This window comes from Panthera tigris, chromosome A2, assembly GCF_018350195.1.
Source record: "Panthera tigris isolate Pti1 chromosome A2, P.tigris_Pti1_mat1.1, whole genome shotgun sequence".
Lineage (NCBI taxonomy): Eukaryota > Metazoa > Chordata > Mammalia > Carnivora > Felidae > Panthera > Panthera tigris.
The window spans coordinates 77,132,255-77,151,847 of record NC_056661.1 but is presented as its reverse complement, the minus strand read 5'-3'; the positions used below and the strand labels follow the sequence as shown (position 1 = coordinate 77,151,847).

The 19,593-nt window shown below is 41.6% G+C and overlaps 1 protein-coding gene across 3 annotated transcripts in view; it reads left to right on the top strand.

Moving 5' to 3' along the window:
* The first annotated feature begins 3,155 nt into the window (after nt 1-3,155).
* The window catches only part of PIK3CG (phosphatidylinositol-4,5-bisphosphate 3-kinase catalytic subunit gamma), a 32,634-nt gene continuing 16,196 nt past the window's right edge, over nt 3,156-19,593 (top strand). The window contains exons 1-7 of one of the 3 annotated variants that reach the window (XM_042964457.1): nt 3,156-3,303; nt 5,442-7,448; nt 11,083-11,148; nt 11,254-11,479; nt 13,252-13,355; nt 17,320-17,466; nt 19,019-19,109. In XM_042964457.1, coding sequence (XP_042820391.1) covers nt 5,454-7,448; nt 11,083-11,148; nt 11,254-11,479; nt 13,252-13,355; nt 17,320-17,466; nt 19,019-19,109 — 2,629 coding nt within the window. In that variant the 5' untranslated portion in view covers nt 3,156-3,303; nt 5,442-5,453. The other 2 variants (XM_015538263.2, XM_042964467.1) reach the window with 2 other exon arrangements.

Sequence of the window (19,593 nt, the reverse complement as noted above, 5' to 3'; positions counted from 1 at the left end):
TAAAATGATTTTTTGCATTTTTGTTCACATTGTATAAGCCCTCTGAGGCTGAACTAAAACATATGAAAAGATGGATTCTAGTGCTTTTTGAAGCCAAGAGATACCCACAGGTCTGCATCAGATAGCTGCCCCACCTAGGAGCAATAACCCAAACCGAGCTTCTCAAACAGTGTGCCCCAGAAGCGTTGGGGGAGGCAGACATTATCTCATCCTTTGAGGAGCCTTTTTGCTTGACCTCAGTGTCAGTCTGTTGGAGCTGCTGTAACAAAGAACTATAGACTGGGTGGCTTATAAACAACCAAAAAGTATTTCCCACTATTCTGAAGGCTAGAAGTCCAAGATCAGTGTACCCTCATGGTCAGGTTCTAGTGAAGGCCCCCTTCCAGGTTGCCATATTCTCACTGTATCCTCACATGGCAGAAAGAGGGCAAGAGAGCTCTCTGGGATTCCTTTTACAAAGGCACGAATCCCCAAAGGCCCCACCTAATACCACTACATTGGGGGGTAGGATTTCAGTATTTGAATTTGCAGGGGGACACAAACATTCAGCCCATTGCACCCAGTGTGCCATACAAATGTTGTTACTATTGACATGTGCCAAGACATGAAATGAATTTGGAAGGCACATGCCAGTCTTCCCATGTCTTTACCGTATCTCCGTATTTCCCACGACTGTTTTCAATAACCCTCTATTTCAGCAAAATGATCTGTTCACTGTCCCCCAAATACTTTCAGGCTTGGGAAATTTCCCTTATGATTCCTCTTACCTTAAATCCTAGGCATCCCTCTGCATGTTGAACTGTTTTTTTTTTAAGTCCCACCCAAAGTGACCTCCTCCATCAAAATATTATATTTTATAATGAACATTACATAATCTGTTTATTGACTATTGACAGATATTACTGTCTTCTTCTTTTTTCATCTGTTCTATCTTATTCCTGTGATGGTCAGAGTGATATAGAAGGTCAACCTGTTTGATTTTTTTTTTTCCCAGTCAAAATGCAATGTATGTCTACCATATGTAAAACACGTGCTAGATGCATGGAGATTCACAGAAGGGGAGAAAAAAGAAGAAAAGAGAAACATATCAATAAAGCAGGTGAATGATGAAGCCTACAAGTCTTCTAACCTAAAAAAATCTGGGGACGAAAGAGGCCCCAACAAGAGGACTCCTCTGCAAGGAGGAAGTATCCACTGAAAGGGTGATATTGGCCATGACTTCTGTCTTGGAACGCTTATGACATATAGTCAAATTTTAGTGGCTATATTAGGATTTGGGGAAGGGCAGGGTATTTTTAATCTCAAACCACCAATAAAGCCTGAACCATTTACAAGTTTAGTCATAGAACAGAAAATATTTGCATAATTGGACTTAGCTGAGTAGTTCCTTCAGCAGCAAGGAGACCCAAGAGTCAGCTGGAATAACTAGTGTGTGTATATGGGAAGTGGTTGGGGAGGTGGGTAATCGGGCTGGGATTTGGCCCCCTGGGTGTGACTGAGTCAGGGTGAGGAAGGTATCTGTTGCATGGTCTGGGGAACAAGGCTGGCCAAGCTTGTGGTCAATCTGTGGTCAGCCCACCTACCCCCATAACAGCTTGGCAAACTCCTTTAGCATGACTCCTTGGTCCCTCATTCAGAATCAACAAAGAGGGCCAGCTCTTAGGCTTCTAAATCTGCCAGCCTCCCAAGGGAGTATTCCTAAGTAGGAATATACTTTGGAAAGCTGATAAGCTCCCTCCAAATATTTGGGAGGCAGTCTTTGAATTAAATGGTTTTCCTGCTTGATGTCAACTATTATAGGTACTCTTTGACTATGTGTAGAAACTGTTTGTAGAAAGCTAAGACCCCAAGGGGTCTGTGTGAAAGGAGACAGATTGGATCAACAATAATTTATTCTGATGTCAAAGGAACTCGGAGAACCTCTCAATTATATACCTCCAAGAAAGCACCATCCTACTGGCTGTTCCTGGGACTCAGCTGGAGTCCATGAGAACACAGACTAGAGGATGAACTCAAGTATAGAAAACCCTGGGAGAGAGGAGACGGAACACTGGTTCGGGATCTGAGTGGGCTTGGGGGTTCTAGAGGAAATTGAGGTCACCTGAAAATACAGAGCTGCTCTAAAAATGATTTAAGATGATTTTTTCTTTTCTTTTTCTTTTTTGAGTTTTTTTTTGTTTGTTTGTTTGTTTTTTGTTTTTTTTTTAATGTTCGTTTATTTTGAGAGGCAGGGAGAGGGGACAGAGGATCTGATGCAGACTATGTGCTGACTGCAGGGAGCCCAACATGGGCTGAAACTCACGAACCATGAAATAATGATCTGAGCTGAAGTCAAACACTTAACCTACTAGACCACACAGGTGCCCCTAGTATGGCTTTTCTATGTATTCTGTACTCCCATGGGACTCAGGAGCCATCTCTTAGTGACTGTCTATCTGATGGGATGACAGTGCTCAACTCCCCAATTTTCCCATGACACCAAAAAACCTTTTATTTTGTCTGCAGCCAATCATGGCTCATAGTAAGTCTCCCTCTACAACACACATGGACACATGCATGCACACGTGCACACACACAACAGTGATATTTTGGACCCTGAATGCTCTGAAAATATACAGAAATGTCTCACCAAGGTAAGGAGGCAAGCTCCCAGAACTTGTCTTTGAAAATATTCAGCTTGCGTAACTCAGGCCCCTGGATCACTAGGTTTCTCTCCCCCATTCCTCAGTTACAGCATATGAACAAGAGTTCATTTGAGTTCCTGCAAAGAAAATTTAATTAAGTGAGCTTTGCAGGACTAATGAGTTTAATTTAACTCTTAAAAATCTGCCTACCAGGCTGTTTCTCTAATATTGTAGCTGTTAGGCCTTTTCTTCTAAGAACTATCTAGAAAGAGTATTTATGTCTCATGTGTTTATGTCTTGTGAATGTGTATTTTAATTTGTTTCAGTCTCTCCTATTTAAAAAAAATTAGTTCAAAGAATAGAATGTGTGTGTGTGTGTGTGTGTGTGTGTGTGTGTGTGTGTGTGTGTGTATGGTAAACATTTTTCACTCCTGTGTTTCACTCTGTGCTATAACAGGAAATGCATTTCTGACACTTTTAAAATGAGCAATCACACGTATAATCAACTTGGTTAAAACTTCCTTCCTGGTAACTGCAACACTTCCTCTGCATCTGGATACGAAGGGAGACCCAGAAAAGCGGAAGAGTTTAGAGGCACACTGGGTAGATTCGAATTTGCTTTGTTTTCAAAAATTAAACAAATGATCCTTCAGCATCATCACCTCCGCTGCTTTATCAGGTATTACTTCCTTCTATTTTTTGCCCTTTGTTGGGTCTGACTCGGAATAGTGACACTTCCGTCTGGGGTAGAATATTTTTATCTGGAACGGTTGTCGGTTCTTGAGATGATACTACCACTGAATGCCTCCGTTTCATTGTCTGGCCAGACCTATACGTGTGGATATCCATAAGGTTCCGGCCATAGCTTTGCAGGTGCATATGTCCTTTTTGTTTGTTTGTTTTTGTTTGGGAGGAAGAGGGAGGGCACAGGAGCTTGTGCCAGCCGGGTTTTACGTTCTCACAAGTGCATGCTTAGCGATTATTGTGCTTAACAGTGTTTCTGATGTCTTCTCATAAGAGGAGAAAGCTTCATAGCCTCAGCCATGAAGGAAAGCAGTGAGTATTTAGCCAGCCTTTTTTTCCTCTGTGTCTTGTATCTTGTAAGACTGTTTGGTAGCACTGAGGCAGAAGTTATTGCTGTGTATTTGTATTTTGCCTCAATATGGAACTATTTTGTTTCAGTTTGTTGTCAATATAAATATATCTTGTGGTTCTCTTCTTTGGTAGTTATTCTACAATGTAGCAACAGACCAAACAGTGAATTAAAAGCTACAAGAGATAGTCCTCTGGAACAGTTGCTTTCTGTATTTGCTGAAGATAACTTCATAATATTTTAAGAGAGGGACTATTGACTTTATAAGTCAGCTTAAAAGTCAAGATTTGAAACTTGTCTTTCTTATCTTTGAATCAAACTCTCCTTTTTGGTATATATCAAATGGTCCACTATGAAGGAAATAAGTAGTTATGAGTCTCACTAACATTAGTCATTTAAGAGAGTAAATGACAATTTTGGAAACAATTTTTGTTTCAGTATTTGATTCTTATGTGGAACATATCTTACAACCTGGGGATACTAGATATTAAAATCAAAACACCTTGTTTGTATTTCAATTTTAATATTTTTAATATTTCAATCATTATTTGAAGTGTTTCCTATTGCATTCTGTCACACTTATACTGAAATGCTTTGTGCGGAGTAGGTACTCACTAAAGACTTGAGGAAAGTGAATTGATGAGAATCAGTTTGTGAATTCTCATTATAGAGATGAAAATATGAGAGCAAAAAGGAAGTTAAGTGATCGATTGGGGTCCAAATAGCAGGTCACTGGAGTCCAGAAATCCACCCTCCCATCTGGTGGCTTCTCCACTATCTAATGCAGGGGCAGATGGAATGAATTGGTACAAAGTTAAAAATATCTGATTGTTCATGCTAGAAGAGTACAGCCTTGGGTGACTCCCCTAAGATACTGCTTTAATGTAGCAATGACAGCCAGAATGTCTACACATTTCGTGATTCAAAAATTCAAGTATCTGCAAAAGTTCTTGCTTGCGACTTCACCAATTCTGATGTTTTTGAATATTATCAATGAAATTACTAACTTTCCTAACTAGAAAGAAAAGAAAGAAAGAAAGAAAGAAAAGAAAAAGACAGACAGGAAGTTGACTAGGGAGGAGATACCTGATCCAGACAGTTTGAAAGTCAAGAATGTGAAGCGTGGTTGGGCGAGGTATCTTGGTCCCAGAGAGAAGTGTAAGAATGAACAAAGATGAAACAAGTTGAGGGTGTGTTGTCACAGTGTGGGGTTTCAGCATCTCACGCTGCACCTTGAAAATTAGAAGTTGATCATTTAACTGGATGATTTTATTCATCTATCCATTTCAGTATGCTTAAGAACAACGCTTACCACCTTGAGCCATTATAAAGTGTCAGGGACTGTGATGGATGAGTGCTTCACATCTCTCTCTCTCTCTCTCTCCTTAAAGTTTCAAACATAAGGTACCTGATTGATGAACCCCCATGTACCTATCGCCCATACCGAACAAGCATATTACCTTTTTTAATCCTCACCTCCACCTTCTGAGGTATCATTAAACCCATCTTACAGGTGGGAAACAGGCGCAGAGATTCTCTAACTAGCTCAAGTCACCCTGATACTAAGTGGTGGGACCAGCATTCCTGGGCCCCACTTCCAAAACCCTTGTATCTTCGGGCGCACATCACTGCCTTCCTCTACCTTCTCCTTCTGCCACCTCGTCGAAGAGTGTTAACAGAAAGTGCCTGTCCCGTGACCAAGCCCTCTGTGTCTCCACTCCCAGGTCGCGCAGGGCATGGAGCTGGACAACTATGAACAGCCCGTGGTTCTGAGAGAGGACAACCGCCGCCGGCGCCGGAGGATGAAGCCGCGCAGCACCACGGCCAGCCTGTCCTCCATGGAGCTCATCCCCATCGAGTTCGTGCTGCCCACCAGCCAGCGCAACAGCAAGACCCCCGAGACGGCGCTGCTGCACGTGGCCGGCCACGGCAACGTGGAGCAGATGAAGGCCCAGGTGTGGCTGCGCGCGCTGGAGACTAGCGTGGCGACTGACTTCTACCGCCGGCTTGGCCCGGACCACTTCCTCCTGCTCTACCAGAAGAAGGGCCAGTGGTACGAGATCTACGACAAGTACCAGGTGGTGCAGACCCTGGACTGCCTGCGATACTGGCAGGTGCTGCACAGGAGCCCGGGCCAGATCCACGTGGTGCAGCGGCACGCGCCCTCGGACGAGACGCTGGCCTTCCAGCGCCAGCTCACCGCCCTGATCGGCTACGACGTCACCGACGTCAGCAACGTGCACGATAACGAGCTCGAGTTCACGCGCCGCCGCCTGGTCACCCCGCGCATGGTCGAGGTGGCCGGCCGCGACCCTAAGCTCTACGCCATGCACCCGTGGGTGACATCGAAGCCCCTCCCGGAGTATCTGTTGAAGAAGATCACCAACAACTGCATCTTCATCGTCATTCACCGCAGCACCACCAGCCAGACCATCAAGGTCTCGGCCGATGACACCCCAGGCGCCATCCTCCAGAGCTTCTTCACCAAGATGGCCAAGAAGAAGTCTCTGATGGATATCCCCGAAAGCCAGAGCGAACAGGATTTTGTGCTGCGCGTCTGCGGCCGGGATGAGTACCTAGTGGGTGAAACGCCCATCAAAAACTTTCAGTGGGTGAGGCAATGCCTCAAGAATGGAGAAGAGATTCACCTGGTGCTTGACACGCCTCCAGACCCAGCCCTGGACGAGGTGAGGAAAGAAGAGTGGCCACTGGTGGATGACTGCACGGGAGTCACTGGCTACCATGAGCAGCTGACCATCCACGGGAAGGACCACGAGAGTGTGTTCACCGTGTCCCTATGGGACTGTGACCGGAAGTTCAGGGTCAAAATCAGAGGCATTGATATCCCTGTCCTGCCCCGGAATGCTGACCTCACAGTTTTTGTGGAGGCAAACATCCAGCATGGACAGCAAGTCCTTTGCCAAAGGAGAACCAGCCCCAAACCCTTCACAGAGGAGGTGCTCTGGAATGTGTGGCTCGAGTTCAGTATCAAAATAAAAGACTTACCCAGAGGGGCTCTACTCAACCTCCAGATCTACTGCAGCAAAGCTCCGGTGCTGGCTGGCAAGACCTCTGCAGAGACTCCCAGTTCCGAGTCTAAAGGCAAAACTCAGCTCCTCTATTACGTGAACCTGCTGCTGATAGACCACCGATTCCTCCTGCGCCACGGGGAGTATGTGCTCCACATGTGGCAGATATCTGGAAAGGGAGAAGACCAAGGGAGCTTCAATGCTGACAAGCTCACGTCTGCGACAAACCCAGACAAGGAGAACTCAATGTCCATCTCCATTCTTCTGGACAATTACTGTCACCCAATAGCCTTGCCTAAGCATCGCCCCACCCCTGACCCCGAAGGGGACCGGGTTCGAGCAGAAATGCCCAACCAGCTTCGGAAGCAACTGGAAGCAATCATAGCCACTGATCCACTTAACCCTCTCACAGCAGAGGACAAAGAATTGCTCTGGCATTTTAGATATGAAAGCCTTAAGCATCCAAAGGCATATCCTAAGCTCTTTAGCTCCGTAAAATGGGGACAGCAAGAAATTGTAGCCAAAACGTACCAATTGTTAGCCAGACGGGAGGTCTGGGATCAAAGTGCTTTGGATGTGGGGTTAACAATGCAACTCCTGGACTGCAATTTTTCGGATGAAAATGTAAGAGCCATTGCAGTGCAGAAACTGGAGAGCTTGGAGGACGATGATGTTCTGCATTACCTCCTACAGCTGGTCCAGGTAGGGATTCTGGTGTTCTCGAGGGAGCACTCTTCTCAAAGAGTTTATTTGCATGTGCACAGGCACCCCATTCAGTTGTCACCAAATGCCCTTTGCCCATATAGTGTCATAGTCAGTCAATGGAGATCTGATGAAGCCACTTCAAACAGTAGTAAACTGTTCCATTTACTTTTTTTACTGTCTTTGAGGGGTTGCCAACAATCATTTTGAGGACATAGTATTTTGCTTTTTAGGAAAACTGGCTCTATAGGAGTAGCTTGTTCTCATTTACTATATTAGTGACAGATGCGATTAGTGGAATGCTCCCTTGTACCAAGGCTCTGAGGCTGCAAGTGATTTGCATGCGTTTCGTGTATTATCACACTGAACTCTCCAAACAGCTATGATGGAGGTCAAATTAACATTTGCATTATATATATATGGAAACCGAGGCTTAGAGAGTCTAAGTAATGTGCTCAAGGTCACATACTTTTAAAAAATCAGACCAGAAATCAAACCCAGGCAGATTGCCTCCAGGCCCTGCTGTTTTCTCTGCCTCCAATTTCCTGCATCAATCCAGGGTGAGGGGGGTACCTGGGTGTATCAGTTGGTTAAGCGTCCGAATTTGGCTCAGGTCATGATCTCGGGGTTCGTGAGTTTAAGCCCTGTGTCCGGCTCTCTGCTGACAGCTCGGAGCCAGGAGCCTGCTTCGGATTCTGTGTCTCCCTCTCTCTCTGTTCCTCCTCTGCTCTCTCACACACACTCTCTGTCTCTCTCTCAAAAATAAATAAACATTAAAAATTAAAAAAAAAAATCCGGGGTCAGGATAGTGTGTCCCAGAGAGAAAAGCTCACCCTCTTTGATCACGCTTATCATAATTCATAGAATAACATCTCCTATCTGGGTGGGACCTCAAAAGCCCCTCTCTTCAGACAGGTCTGGTATAGGATTTCCACTCCTGTTCTCACACCTTTCCAAGTAGTCCAGAAGGACTAAGTGATTTGCCTAAGGTTTACCTAGGAAGTTGAAGAAAAAAGGAGGCACAGTTCTGCACACCAGAGCACTTCTGAGACCGTATTGTGCTGTTTAACAAGGAAGAGGAAGTAAAGGAATTGGAACAGAATGCTATTTTAGAGTGCAGACATGTCCCTCCATTAATTCAACAACATGTACTGTGCACTTCTGGATGCTAGAGAGATCAGTGATCACAACAGAGCCTGTCTCTGTCCCCCTATAGCTTGTGATGCTGTGGGGAAGACTGACATTAAATGCATTAAATGCATACACATACAAACAGATATTTCATAACAAATTGTGCAAGTGCTCTGGGGGAGATCTGCAGGGTATTATGAGAAAATAGGCAGGGGTCCTGGAGATACTTAATTTAGATTGAGGAAACCAGGGACAGTTCTAAGTAAGTGATGTTTGACCTTCTCTTTATTTATTTTTTAATTTTTTTAAATGCTTATTTATTTTTGAGCGGGAGAGAGACAGAGCATGAGCATGGGAGGGACAGAGACACACACACAGAATCAGAAGCAGGCTCCAGGCTCCGAGCTGTCAGCACAGAGCCTGATGCGGGGCTCAAACTCACGAACCATGAAGTCATGACCTGAGCCAAAGTCGGATGCTTAACTCACTGGGCCACCTAGGCACCCCTGACCTGAGCTCTTGAGGATTAGCCACTTTTAGTGTTAGACACTAAACTCTGTAATCATTATTTGTAGTTAGAGGAAGGCCCTGGAGTTTTCTGAGCATTTTGAATATTCTCAACTTTAACTCTGAATCTTTGCCTTCTCATTAAGCAGATACTTGAAACATTACACTTGACCTTTGCCTTCATCTGTTAAATGTATCTAATAGTTTTCTCTGCCCACTAGTTCAGATAGTGACATAAGACAAATGAAAATGAATGAAAATTAATTCACTAATGAATTATTTTTCATTGTCATTTTCACAAGTAAATTTTGCAGAATTGGAAAATGAATCGTGTTCTTCTTGGAAATGTTTTAAATGAAAGAGGTCAATAAGTAATATTAACATTGAATTTGTGGTCATAAATTTGAAAAAGGGTAGTCATTTGTAAAACTATTTGAGACATTTTCAGATATGGCTGAATGACTCATTCCTGATTAAAATGGTCTCCTAGTTGAGATCTGCATTGTGTTTACAGAAGTGAAACACGAATAAGGTTGAAACGACTCACGTTTGAGCTGGAAACTTAGAAAAACAATTCTGAAGTCTGTACCAGTGGCCAAATAAACCACATTCTCAGAATTCAGACCTTAACGGCAGCTACAGGCACCTACCAGCCCACAGCCATGAAAAGCATCTTTGAGGAGCGCCTGGGTGGCTCAGTCAGTTGAGCGTCCAACTTTGGCTCAGGTCATGATCTCATAATCATGGGTTCAAGCCCCACATCGGGCTCTGTGCTGACAGCTCAGAACCTGGAGCCTGCTTCAGATTCTGTGTCTTCCTCTCTCTCTCTCTGCCCCTCTCCTGCTCACACTCTGTCTCTCTCTCTCTCTCTCCCCCAAGAATGAATAAACATTAAAAAAAATGTTTTTTTAAAAGAAAAGAAAAGCATCTTTGGAAGCATGTCAATATTGATCATTTCCAAACTGGAAAACCAGAGTAAGAACTGGAAATTGTCCCAAGAACCACACAGGCCCTAAAAGATAAAGTGGAATGGGAATTTCTCTTGTTCCTTGGGGGAAAAAAAAAGGTAGACCATTTCTATCTGTAAAGAAAATACTGAGATATTTCATTTTAAGCCTCTCTTTATGCACACACACGGTATCAGCCTATAAATCTATCTACACATCTGTTAACAATTTAAACTATATTTGTTAGTCTTGCCATAAAATTGTGAACTATTGCAGACTTACTGTAAATACTAAGAATGTTATAACAAATGTTCCTATACCACCATTCTAAATTATTTTTTTATATTTTATTGGTGCTTTTTCTTCAGTCATAGAGCTGTCTGCCACGCAGGTCAATACCTCTATAACAGCCAAGTGATACAAAAACTACAAACCCTAGGAAGCACATAAAATCAGAGACTTTTCAGAAAAAACTCTCTGTATACACTGCCGCATGGCAGAGGGTAGTGATCACTCTGTGTGGGTGGATCCAGGCCTGCTGTTTACTTGGAGTAAGAGCCCATGAGGTAGCGTGGTGACCTGCCAGCGAGATGTGAAACACACATCTTGAGCTGAAGGGAAGCTATAGAATTTTTACGATCTTCACCTCTAACATATTTTTCTTGTTATATGTTGTGTCTCCACTGTGCGTTTTCTTTCCAACAACCTCTTTTACAGATGTGTTACAGTCATCCCCATATTTCCCCTCTATCGTTCCAATAAGTCAAGTAAGCCCTTAATGGGAGCCAAAGCCTAACCTTTGAAGGTAGCAAAAGAACATAACTGGAGTCAAGAGTTCTGGTTTCTAATCCCAGTCCCTAAGCAAGTGGCTCACTCTGACCCAAAGTGTCCTCAAAAAGAAAGGGTTGAGTGAAGTGACTGGTAAGATTGTCATCAGCCTAGCCAGAAAAGACCCAGTAAGGCAGAGCACTTTTCCTCCATTTCCTTTCTCCCCTGATTAACCAACACAGAAATGCAGTCCTACAAATGCCCCTGTGTTCTTCCTTTAGGCTGTGAAATTTGAACCCTATCATGACAGCGCCCTCGCCAGATTTCTGCTGAAGCGTGGCTTACGAGTAAGTACTTCCACTTTGAGAATAGTGTGACCTTTTAAAAGTTAGCGAGAACTGACTGATAGAGCATTAGTCACAACTGTTCACCCTTCTTGTTCCCACCTTCAGAACAAAAGAATTGGTCACTTCTTGTTTTGGTTCTTGAGAAGCGAGATAGCGCAGTCCAGACACTACCAGCAGAGGTTTGCAGTGATCCTAGAAGCCTACCTGAGGGGCTGTGGCACAGCCATGCTGCATGACTTCACCGACCAAGTGCAAGTGATCGAGATGCTACAGAAGGTCACCCTTGATATTAAATCGCTCTCTGCTGAAAAGTATGATGTCAGTTCCCAAGGTATGGTGCCTCTATTTTCAATGCCATTATCCCTGCGATTCTCCTTCCTTTGGGGAGGCGGGCTGTACCTTCCTAAAGGAAGCCAAGAACACATTTTTCAATCTTCCATCTTTGTGGAGTAAGCAAATTTAAAGTCCTCCTTTTACAAGTTCGTATTTTTTAAAACTATGGATATATGCTAATGATGAATTTATAATAGATGTTGAACTCTTTGAAAAATTTAAAAAGCATGCAGATGTAAGGTGTATAGTTAAGAATGATTGAAGGCCTGAAACTAATATTACACTGTATGCTAACTCACTGGAATCTCAATTAAAAACTTGAAATTAAAAAAACAAAAACAAAAACAAAAACAAACAGAAAAAACAGAACAGTTGCACACACAGGAAGATTAGTTATTTGCAAATATTTACTTTTTTCCTTCCTTTCAATATATGTGTATAATTTTCAAATTTTCAGTCTTTTAAAGAAATGAATTGGGGTGCCAGGGTGGCTCAGTTGGTTAAGTGTCCAACTTCAGCTCAGGTCATGATCTCACATCACAGTTCGTGAGTTTGAGGCCCATGTCGGGCTCTGTGCTGACAGCTCAGAGCCTGGAGCCTGCTTCAGATTCTGTGTCCCCCTCTCTCTCTGCCCCTCCCCCACTCACACTCTGTCTCACTCTCTCTCAGAAAATAAGTAAACATTAAAAAAATTAAAAAAAAAATGAATTATTGAGAAGCTATTTAAATTTGTGTATATATATTTATATATGTCAGTATACTTCTATTTTTTATATATATTTATATAGAGATCAGCATAATTATACACAGACATATATACCTCCTCTCTGATGTCATTTCCAATATGATCTTATCCCTAATAAATCCTGTCCCTGCCCCTAGGAAAATTAATCACTCTTTCTCTGTATTCCCCTAGGCTTTGGTTGATACTATATTAAAATATAGTCATTGACACATCTTTCTGGTCTGGTAAACTGCAAGAGCCTTGAAACTAGGGGATATTTTTTATTCATTTTTATATACATAGACCCAGCACTATGGCTCATAATGGACACATATACTAACATAGTCAGCTAGTATTTTGAATATTCTGAATTTCCACTTTTCCCCTTGAATTCTTTTCCAATACACCAATAATGTTCTCTCCAAAAAAACAATCGTGGTCATAATCATCTTACTTTTATTTTCATTGTAAGTAAGAAAGGGAAACACTTGTACCGGCCTCTAGTATGTTATCCAGGAAGAAATTTTTAACCTATATATTTTGTCTTAGAATTTAGAATTCTAAAGACCTCTTGAGTTTGAGGCTATCACACTGTCTCCACATAACCTGACTTCTTCTTTTGAAAATAATTTATAGAACCCTAACTAAATTGCATTTAATATGGTCTTTGAATGTCTGTTCCCCAAACCAAATGGCAGTTCAAAGTTTCACATCTTGGGAAGAGAACAACAGTATATATTCCTTAGCATTACCTTCAAAATATCCTTCCCTACCTGATTGTCTTGGCCTCCCATATCTTTACTCGCATGCTTCTATCCACTGCTGTAGTATTGTGTACATGGTTGTACTGCTCACAGTAAACCTGACTTATCTCGCCACGTCTTATGGTTAGTTTCTCAAAGACAGAAACCTACACCCTTTGCTCCCACTCCACACCAGACCAAATGTATAGAATGTTATGAATAGACGTGGCCTCAGGAAATGCTATAGATAATGTTGGTGATTATTTGAACTCATGTAACTTTGTGCACTTCTGACAATTACAGTTATTTCACAACTTAAGCAAAAACTTGAAAACCTGCAGAATTCGAATCTCCCAAAAAGCTTTAGAGTCCCATATGATCCTGGACTGAAGGCCGGAGCACTAGTGGTAGGTATCACCTCGATGTCCCCAAGTGGTCTTTATGTCTTGTAACTGTCTGTGCACGCTTCACAGGGCCTTGTGGGTAAAAGCTAATGTTTCTGTAGAGACAGAGAAGCTGGAAAGTCCCTGGACGGGCTTCTGTCAAGCCTTTCTCTAACCACTAGCTCCTCAAAGCCTCAAAACCAGGCAGTCTCCCATCCATTTTGTTTTAAATCAGCTTTCTTAAGGAATCATTTACATACAATAAATTTTGTTCGTTTTAAGTGTGCAGTGCAATGAGTTTTGACAAACGTATGCAATCACATAACCACCGCCATTGTAACCAGGATACAGAACACTTCCATAGAGACGTTATAGGGAAGGTTCTTTCATGTTCCCTTGCAGAGTTAGTCCTTTCCTCTTCCATCCCCTATCCTGAACAACTGATCTGCTTCTGTCATGTCATTTTCTAGAATTTCATCAAGTGGAATCATACAGTATGTAGTTTTTGTTTCTGGATCCTTTTACTTAGCATGGTGCTTTTAAGATCCATCCACATTGCTGTGTGTGCCATCTGTTCCTTTTTATGACTGAGTAGTAGTCCCCTGTGTGGATATACTATGATTTATTTTCCATTCACCTTTTGAGTAAATATTTAACAGTGAGATAGTTGAGTCATGGTACATGTGTGTTTAATTTTATAAGATACTGCTGAACTATTTTTCCAAAGTGTGTAACATTGTATATTCCCACCATCAATGTACATGAGTTCCCACTGTTCCACATCCTTGCCAATACTAATTATCACCAATCTTTTTAATTTTAGCCATTCCAATGGTGAAGTGGCATCTCAATGTTGCATTTCTGTAACGATGTTGAGTATCTTCTCATGTGCTTATTTTCCATCTTCTCTTGAGAAGTTTCTGTTCACGTCTTTCATTCATGTTTAATATGGGTTGCCTTCTTATTTTTGAGTTGTTTACATATTCTAGATACAAACCCTTTATCAGGTATACATTTTACAAATTCCAGTCTGTGGCTTACCTTTTCATTTTCTTAGTAGTATATTTCAGAGAGCAGAAGGGTTTTTAAATTTTTATTAAGTCCAATTCATCACCTTTTGTATAGTTTGCTTTCGTGTATCCTAAGAAACATTTGTGGGGCGCCTAGCCTAGGTGGCTCAGTCGGTTGGGCGTCCAACTTTGCTCAGATGATCTCACAGCTCATGGGTTCAAGCCCCATGTCGGGCTCTGTGCTGACAGCTCAGAGCCTGGAGCCTGCCTCAGATTCTGTGTCTCCCTCTCTCTCTGCCTTTCCCCCACTCACACTCTGTCTCTCTCTTTCTCTGTCTCAAAAATAAATAAACATTAAAAAAAATTTTTTTAAAGAAACATTTACCTAATCCAATAATACTCAACCTGGAGAGACACCCCCAACACACACACACACACACACACACACACACACACACACACACACACACACACCAGGGAACATTTGGTAATGTCTAGAGGTATTTTTTACTGTTACAACTGGGAAAATTCTGCTGGCATCTAGTGAGTAGAGACCAGGGATGCTGCTAAACATCCTACATTGCACAGGACAGCCCCCCAACAACAATGAATAATCTAGCCCAAAATGTCAACAGTGCCAATGTTGAGAAAGACTGCCTAATTCAATGTGACAAATATTTTTTCCTGGAAGTTTCATAGTTTTCACTCTTACATTTCAGTCTTTGATCCAGCTTGGAGTTAATTTTTGGGTATGATGGAAAGTAAAGATCAGGTGTGGTTTTTTTGGTATTGAATATCCAACTTTCCTGGCACCATCTGTTGAAATACCTCGGTGCTTTTGTCAAATATCAACTGCCCGTATATGTGTGGGTCCATATCTAGATTCTCTAGTTCACTTCATTGATCTAAATATCTGTTACCTCATGCTCTTGGTTACACTCAGATAATACACCATTTCACGTGTGCATAAGAATCTTACAACAGTATACTTCTATTAACTTCTTCCTGACCTTTATGCTATTTTTGTCATGCTTTTACCTCCTACATATGTCATAAACCCAATAGTAATTATTATTATTGCCTTAAATAGTTAAAAATATTTAGCAGACTTAATAGATTAAACTTACATATATAAATGTATATATATAATATATATAAATATAAATATATATTTATATAAATATGTCATATATATATATATTTACCCACACATTTGCCACATTTGGGGACTCTTTATTTCTTTGTAAAGGTTTGTGTTTCCATCTGGCATCATTTTCCTTCAGCCTTAAAAATTTCTTATAGTGCAAGTCTTCTGGCAAGAAATTCTTCCAGCTTTTGTTTGTCTGAAAACCTCTTTATTCCACCTTCGTTTTTGAAAGATGTTTTCCCTGAATATAGAATTCTAGGTTGGCTTTTTTTCCTCCCTTTCAGCAGCTTTTTCTTCAGGCTTGCATATTTTCTGTAAGTTTCCTGTCATTCTTACCTCTGATTTCTGTATGTGTCTTTCTTCCCCAGGCTACTTTTAAGATTTTCTTTTTGGTACCATGGTCCTCAGCAATTTGATTAGGATCAGCCTTGGTATAGTTTTCTTTATGTTTCATCTCCTAGGGTATGTTGAGCTTAGATAAACAGCATAGTTGCTCTGTAGTAATGGGCACATGGGAGTACCAGAGCCCTGTAGGAGTGAGGCATGCAGAGGACAGGACCTGTCATTGCCTCTTGAACACCTCCACAGACTCATAGGGTTCCTCGGAACACAGTTTGAGAATCCTTGCTTTTAGGTGTTATAACTTGCTCTCCCATAACATTTGCAGATTTGGTAAGAACGCTTGCTGTACTTTTGCCCAAATCATTGAACATCATCTTCCAACTAGGACTTTGTTTTTTGTTTTTTCAATTTAAATCCAAGTTAATTAACATATGTGTAATAATGGTTTCAGGAATAGAATTTAGTGATTCATCACTTACATATAACACCCCGTGCTCATCCCAACAAGTGCCCTCCTTAATGCCCATCATGCATTTAGCCCATCCCCCCACCCACCTCCCCTCCAGCAACCCTGTTTATTCTCCGTATTTAAGAGTCTCTTGCGGTTTCCCTCCCTCTCTGTTTTTATCTTATTTTTCCTTCCCTTCTCCTATGTTCATCCGCTGTGTTTCTTAAATTCCACATATGAGTGAAATCATATGATATTTGTCTTTCTCTGACTTCTTTCCCTTAGCATAATGCATTCTAGTTCCATCCACATTGTGGCAAATGGCAAGATTTCATTCTTTTTGATTACCAAGTAATATTCCATTATATATAAATCCCACATCTTCTTTATCCATTCAAAAGTCAATGGCTCTTTCTATACTGTGGCTATTGTCAACAGTGCTGCTACAAACATTGGGGTGCATGTGCCCCTACAAATCAGCAATTTTTTATCCCTTGGATAAATACCTAATAGTGTAATTGCTGGGTCGTAGGGTAGCTCTATTTTTATTTTTTTGAGGAAACTTCATCCTATTTTCCAGAGTGGCTATACCAGTTTCCATTCCTATCAACAATGCAAAGTGTTTCCCTTTCTCCACATCCTTGCCAACATCTGTTGTTTCTTGAGTTGTTCATTTTAGTCATTCTGACAGGGGTGTGAGGTGGTATCTCATTGTGGTTTTGATTTGCATTTCCCTAATGATGAGTGATGTTGAGCATCTTTTCATGTGTCTGTTAGCCATCTGGATGTCTTCTTTGGTAAAGTGTCTGTTCATGTCTTCTGCCCATTTCTTCACTGGATTCCTTGTTTTTGGGATGTTGAGTTTGATAAATTCTTTATAGATTTTAGATACTAATCCTTTATCTGATAGGTATTTGCAAATATCTTCTCTTCCAACTAGGACTTTGTACTGGTTGTTTATAATAATATTTTGCAAGAGGATTTACGTGTCCACGATATGTGTTCATTATATGTAGGAAACATGTGACTATTTCCTTACAGATTGAAAAATGTAAAGTGATGGCCTCCAAGAAAAAGCCCCTATGGCTTGAGTTTAAATGTGCCGACCCTACAGCCCTATCAAATGAAACGATTGGCATTATCTTTAAACATGGTGATGATCTGCGCCAAGACATGCTGATTTTACAGGTATGCTACCATTAAGGAATTTTTTTGTTCAATTACCTGAAAAAAGAATTCTGTATTTGATCTAAAAAATGCCTGCTACTGATTTTATTCCCATTCTCCTATTTTGTCCATGTACAGTGATCGAAGATTTTGTAACAGAGAGTTGGCACTGGGGGAACATGGCTGTGGGCCATTAGATATGTGATCTAGTGAGCATCCCAATGCTGTCTATTCCTGAGAAGAAGCATATCCAACTTTCCCATATAGCCAGATATGTCTCCCTCACCTAACCTCTCTTTTATACATCCCATTCCTAGTGTAGTAACATAAAATATAGACGTATGTACCCCCCTGGCATCCACTTTATTCATATTTATAGACATATCTGTGCACCCACAAGTGCTCTCCTTATACACTTCACTTTGATCTACATCCACATCCACAAACTCAAGTGAATGATTTGATAGGAAGGAGACAGAAGAATGACACATAAGTGACTGAAGAAATCGTGCAGTTAAGTAACAAGCATGAATAAGTTACTAGACCAGAAGGTGGACAGTAATCAATGTTAATCATTTTGCATATTTTCTAACATTTCTGGATCAACTTTAGCTTTGCAAACCTGGAAAGTAATCTTCTCCATAGTCCACCGTTGTAGAAGTAACACAATTCCTAATATTTAATGTGGTTTATTTAAAATAGGCAAACCCCATTGATTTAAATGTAGCCTATTAAAAAATTGGTCATGTTTTCAATTCTCTCTGTGTGTTTCTGCTTGTACTTGTTTCTAATACGGAAACAATAATACCTCTTGCTCTCTTTTCAAGAATACTATGTGTATTGTCCCAGAAGTATTAAAAGAAAGAAAGAAAAAGAAATCCTTCAAACCTTTTGAAAGTTTGCTGCCTTTCAAATAAATCCATAGAATCTTCTGATTCTTGGCAGACAAACTCTTCAGAAACACAAAGCATCACTGTGTTCCTCTCCTTTTGAGGGGAACTTTGCACTTGCCCTTTATGTACTTGTTTCCCTGCTGAGGCACACTGCTTGGCAGGTGAGGGCAAGTTAGGTGAGGTCTTGAAGCCTTAGTCTCTTCATGTGCAGAATGGGAATATTAATCATATTCATGTTATAGGGTAAATGCAAAAGATTAACACAAAACAGCACTTGGTAAATTAGCAAGCATTCTCATCAGTGCTAGTGTTGCCTTGGTTTAGCCCCAGAGTGCCTTATGGATAAAAATTTCTAAGAATGTAGGGGAGAACACTTTGTTGTGATGGTAAAATATACATAAGTGGAGTGGAACATTTGAATGCTGAAACACCACTGCAACCTCTCCCCACACGAACTCCGCGTATCCTCTTCCCCAGGGTCCATCTCAGGGACCAAAATTAACAGGCTCCCAGGGAAGGGGAACTTTAGAGCACCAGGTTGATAAATATAGTTGCGACTTACAGACTTTATGCTGACATATATTTTGTGTTACCAGACACAAAATACATGTTGTTTTTTTAAGGGAGAAGAAAAATTATTAAACCAATGTGATGGAAACGTTTTTGTGTTTGATGTCTAGATTCTACGAATCATGGAATCCATTTGGGAGACTGAATCTCTGGATCTGTGCCTCCTGCCATATGGTTGCATTTCAACTGGTGACAAAATAGGTATGTGATTACCTCAGGAGATGAATATACCACTCAGCTCGTTCTAAAAGATCGTAAGTCCTTTTTTTAAAATGTCTAGTTATTTTTGAGAGAGACAGAGACAGAGAGAGACAGAGAATAAGCGGCGGGGTTGGGGGGGGTAGAGAGAATGGGAGACACAGAATCCAAAGCAGACTCCAGGCTCTGAGCTGTCAGCACAGAGCCCAACGCAGGGCTCAAACCCACAAACCGCAAGATCATGACCTGAGCTGAAGTTGGATGCTCAACTGACTGAGCCACCCAGGCACCCCCCTAAGTTGAGCATCTATCTTTTGATTTCAGCCAGGTCATGATCCCAGGGTCATGGGATCGAGCCCCACATGGGGGCTCTGAGCTGAGTGTGGAGCCTGCTTAAGATTCTCTCCCTCTCTCTCTCTCTTTCTCTCTCTTCCCCCCCCCGTCCCTACCCCACTTGTGCACACACACTCTCCCTCTCTCTCAAATA